Raw genomic sequence first — 4,298 nt, forward strand, 5'->3', positions numbered from 1 at the left:
GGGGGGGGGGGGGGCCTGTGCCGGGGCAGTGGGTACATGGGAAAGCTCTGCACCTTCTGCTCAATTTTGTTGTGAACCTAAAACTGCTCTAAAAATGTTGATTAAAAAAAGAAAGATAGGGCCGGCCCGGTGGCGCACTGGATAAGTGCGCCGCTTGGGAAGCGCGGCGGCGCTCCCGCCCGAGGGTTCGGATCCCACATGCAGGCCAGTTCCTGCTCACTGGCTGAGCGAGGTGCGGGGGCAACACCGAGGGTTGCGATCCCGTTGCCGGTCCCCGGTCCGGTAAGGGGGCAGCACTGAGGGTTGTGATCCGTTGCCGGACACGGAAAAAAAGACAAAAGACAAAAAAAAAAAAAAAGAAAGATATACAAGGTTCTTAACAAATCCATCAATTTCATGTTTTTGGAAAAGGATGAAGTCACAAGGGAGAAAGTTCCATTTATTTCAATTTCAGGAAATATTAACTTTAATAATTTAAAAATGTTTCAAAGAAAATTCCTCCTGACAATCTTGTGTCTTGCTTCTTTTCTGTTGCTGTTTAAAGTCCATTAATTTCCAAGTGGAAAGTTCTACTCGTGACAAAGCAGGCTAACCTCATAACCTGATGGGACGTCTCAGCACCCTATGAGAACCCTCAGTATTCACCATGCTGAGAAGAAACCCCACAAGGCAGACTTTTGGTCAATGAAAGATCCCTCTTATCCTGAGGAGGAGGGGGTGGGGACAGGCGGGCAGGGCCGGGTTCCGCTGCAAGGCCTGTGAGTCAGGACAGTGACTCAGGCCTGACTGGCAGGGCTCCGTGAGCCAGCACTGTGGAGTGATTCTGCCTGAAGCTCCTTTTCCAACCTCACCCACCACATCCATTTATGAAATAGCAACGACGCTGCTGGAGGAAACACGGGGCTGCAGAGACATCAGATTTTCTTAACTTAAAAAAAAAAGGGCGGGGGAGCTTTTAAGAGTCCCCATTCTATTGTTTTTTACATGAGAAAATTCCTCCTATGGGGACTTACAGCCAAGTAAAACTAAGAGCCTCTGGACTGTCCCAACGACCCCAAATAAAAACTGCCCCTGATTCCTGCTTGAGAAGTGACTTCTTGACACAAGGGTAAGAGGGCTGCACTTGACCGCACTCCCCAAATCTATTTCCATATCAAGCGAGAAGGGCCATCCCACTGCACCGTCTCTGCTTATTTGGTCACAGCAAGCTGTGAAGCCAACAACTGATGGATGATGGGCCTTGTAGGGACAAGGTTTCAAGGTATCACCTTACTCCCCTACCTCACTGCCCTAGGGGCCCATCTGCCTTCTGAATACCAAGCAGCAGCAAGGCAAGGATTCCATGCCTTACTACTACCCCCACCACCTTAGTCACAAGTAACAACCTATGAGCATGGGCAGACCAGCAAGAAAAGCTTTCACAGCAACAGACTTTGTCTTGCCTAAGCCTCCATCAATTTAAGAACATTTTTTTACATGGAGTGTGGTAGAAGGAACTATGGAAACCAATGAGGCACATACCTTTTGAGGTGTAAAGATCAACCTCAACAGTGGGATTCCCACGCGAGTCAAAGATCTCTCTGGCATGGACCTTGAGAATAGACATGGTGAACCTCTGTGGGGAAAGATATAGTTCATATTTTCCATAAACCAGTGTAGCAGTTGTTCATTCATTCAAGGGATGGATCACTCTGAGGGCTCCAGGACTAGAAAGAATCTGTATCAGACTAAATATTCGATGCAGGAAGGCTGGTTCGAGGAGGAAAAAGTCTGCTACAGAGCCCTGGGAATTGTTCCTAAAAAAAAGTAGGTTGTGCCCAGTTCTGGAAGGCCTTAAACCTCAGTTCAGGTCTCATCCTATAAGCAAAAAAAGCCTGAAAATGTGTGCGCCAGGGAGAAATCAAATCCAAATGGAAAGATTCATGTGTCGATGGCACACAGAATGGCTCAAGAGGAGAAGTCTGAAACTGGTTACTGTCAGTTAACACTGAGGGTTGGCATGGGGACGGAAATGGCAAAGGAAGAACAGACATGAAGGGCAAAGGAAGAACAGACATGAAGGTCACCGACAAAACCATCCAAGACAACGTCAAAAAGAACGGGAGGGGGGAACCAGGAGGAAAGTCTGGCTTGTAGTGCAACAGTGAGTTAAAAGTTTGGGACATAATTCATCAAATTAAATTTGAGGTAGCAGCAGAACATTCGATTGGTAGATATGTAATAATCAGTTAGAAATTCTGAGTTTGGACTCAGGAACAATGAGCTCCGTGGTTTGTGTACTGTGACCTTTGCTACTGATTCTGCCACTTTCTGGGCCTTTCAAATTTCACAGTATTTGGGTCTTTAGCAGGACAGGACATACCAATAATGACATATAATTGGTATTTCTTTCAAAGGGCATTTTACCTGATTTAAAAAACTTAATAATGAAATGCTATGATTTGGAAATAGAGAAAAGATTCTATCTTTGAACACCAGGAAGAGAAGAGGCTTCCTTTGGGGGAAAAAAAGACTTGCAGAAACAAAGAGCAAATAGCAAGTCCTCAAAGAAAGCCCTTTTCTTCCTTTTTTCTTGTGGGGCTCCCCAGAAAAGAAACTAATTGGACAACTAATGAAATTGAAGTGAATGAGAGGAATTGAATTCATGTTCAGAAGCCATTATCTAGCTGGGCTCCGATCCAACACCTTCTCTGGAATGTTCTGAAGCAGCAAATGACATCTTTTTTTAAATGCAAAATCAGATACTGAAGTCACTTCTGTGGCTTTGTCATCTATTTAACAATCAAGTTTTATTCATCAGTCAAGAAAAAGGTATCTAATTTTATCTACTATGTTCCAAAAAGGCAAATTTGTTTAAACATAGTTTTAAAAATTTAGTTAACTTTTAGTTTTGGCAAATTATATACTTGTGTAACATTTCCATTATCCCAAAAAGTTCCCTCAGGTTATTTCCAGTCAATTTCCCCCATCCTCAGGCCACCACTGATTTACTCTGCAGATTTCAGATGCACTTTTAAACACATCTTTATTACACTACCTCAGTATTTTTAGTTTAATTTTAGTGAAATTAGACAAAATAATTAATTTCATGATGTAAAACTAAAATGTAACTCATCTTTAAACTGGAAAGAAAAACTATTCTCCAAAGTCATTAAAGTTCAGGGAGCACAGTCAGGGAGGAGGGTTGGTCTGCCAGTCTTCACAGCTTTTCCATTCTTTTTTTTTCTTTAAATACACACCAATGAGGTTGAACTACCAGTCCTCACAGCTTTTTAACTGCCTGGATTGAACCTCGTACCAGGGGCAGAATAAATGGACAGAGCAGTCACAGCCTAGGTGGGCCCCGAAGGCAAGTCAACCATTGGATCACACCGCCCAGGGGCAAGAACACGTGGCGGAGAAACGGCAACAGGAAGCTTTCTTAAAATGCATCCTTTTGAAGTCCGGTCGGGGCCTGATCTTGGTGGCCAGCCGGGGAGCCAGGAGCAGCGCTTGCCTAACCTGGGTGAGGTCGCCCTGAGGGCTTCCCAGTCATCCAACGGTACTGCTGCAGTTCCCTCCAGAACAAGCACATTCTCTCAGTCACTCCCTACTCCGGCGCGGGGATGCGCTGGACACCCCGACGCTGAACTGCAGGCCCTGAGCCAGCGCGGGGAGCAGGGGCTGCCGGTGGCGGGAGCAGGCACCGCAGCTCGTGGGCATCTCTTCCTTCCCTGCGCCTCCCTCCATTTTAGGAATGGCCCGGCTTTAATGAGGACCGGGGCTAAGTCTGTATTTTTCCCCCAAACCTCCCAGTTGACTAGGTAAGGCCAACCTCCCGCTCCGAGCTCTTGCTGTTTTAAACGGCCCGCGTGTGCTGCTCCTGACTCTCTAAGCAGTTACCGACCCCCTGTAATCCCGTAGTCACGTGCTGGTCTGCACCTCCCCCCTCCACAGCAATCGGGCGACCCACATGTGGGCCTGGCGCCGCGCCCCCGCCCTGGGCACGGACCTCCGGGCCTCGGGGTCTGCAGGGGACTCCGATTCCGCCCAGGGAAGGTGGCTCGCACCTGGTGACCGACCCCCCTGTACCCCTCCCAGCCACGCCGTCTCTGAGGGGAAGGGGCCCCGCAAGCCTGGATCGGCAAAGGCTCGGCAGCCCTTCCCCGCAGTCCTCACCTGGCCACCGGATCTCGTCGCTCAGGGAAGAAGCAGAGGCTGCTGAGGACAGCGAGGCGAGAGCTAAGCCAGTGAGGTCTAGGTGCCCCGAGTGCCCCGAGCCCTTCTCCACGCCGCCCACCCAGGCTTCCTGCCCATCT

The 4,298-nt window shown here is 48.2% G+C and overlaps 1 protein-coding gene across 1 annotated transcript in view; it reads right to left on the minus strand.

The window, feature by feature from the left end:
- The window catches only part of ENO1 (enolase 1, (alpha)), a 17,045-nt gene extending 12,773 nt beyond the window's left edge, over positions 1 to 4,272 (minus strand). The window contains exons 1-2 of the mRNA XM_008574399.1: positions 4,159 to 4,272; positions 1,522 to 1,615 (exon numbers count right to left, since the gene is read on the minus strand). Coding sequence (XP_008572621.1) covers positions 1,522 to 1,606 — 85 coding nt within the window. The 5' untranslated portion in view covers positions 1,607 to 1,615; positions 4,159 to 4,272. The remainder of the gene's footprint in view (positions 1 to 1,521; positions 1,616 to 4,158) is intronic.
- Between the last annotated feature and the right edge of the window lie 26 nt (positions 4,273 to 4,298).

The sequence above is a fragment of the Galeopterus variegatus genome, unplaced genomic scaffold, assembly GCF_000696425.1.
Source record: "Galeopterus variegatus unplaced genomic scaffold, G_variegatus-3.0.2 Scaffold1039, whole genome shotgun sequence".
Classification (NCBI taxonomy): domain Eukaryota; kingdom Metazoa; phylum Chordata; class Mammalia; order Dermoptera; family Cynocephalidae; genus Galeopterus; species Galeopterus variegatus.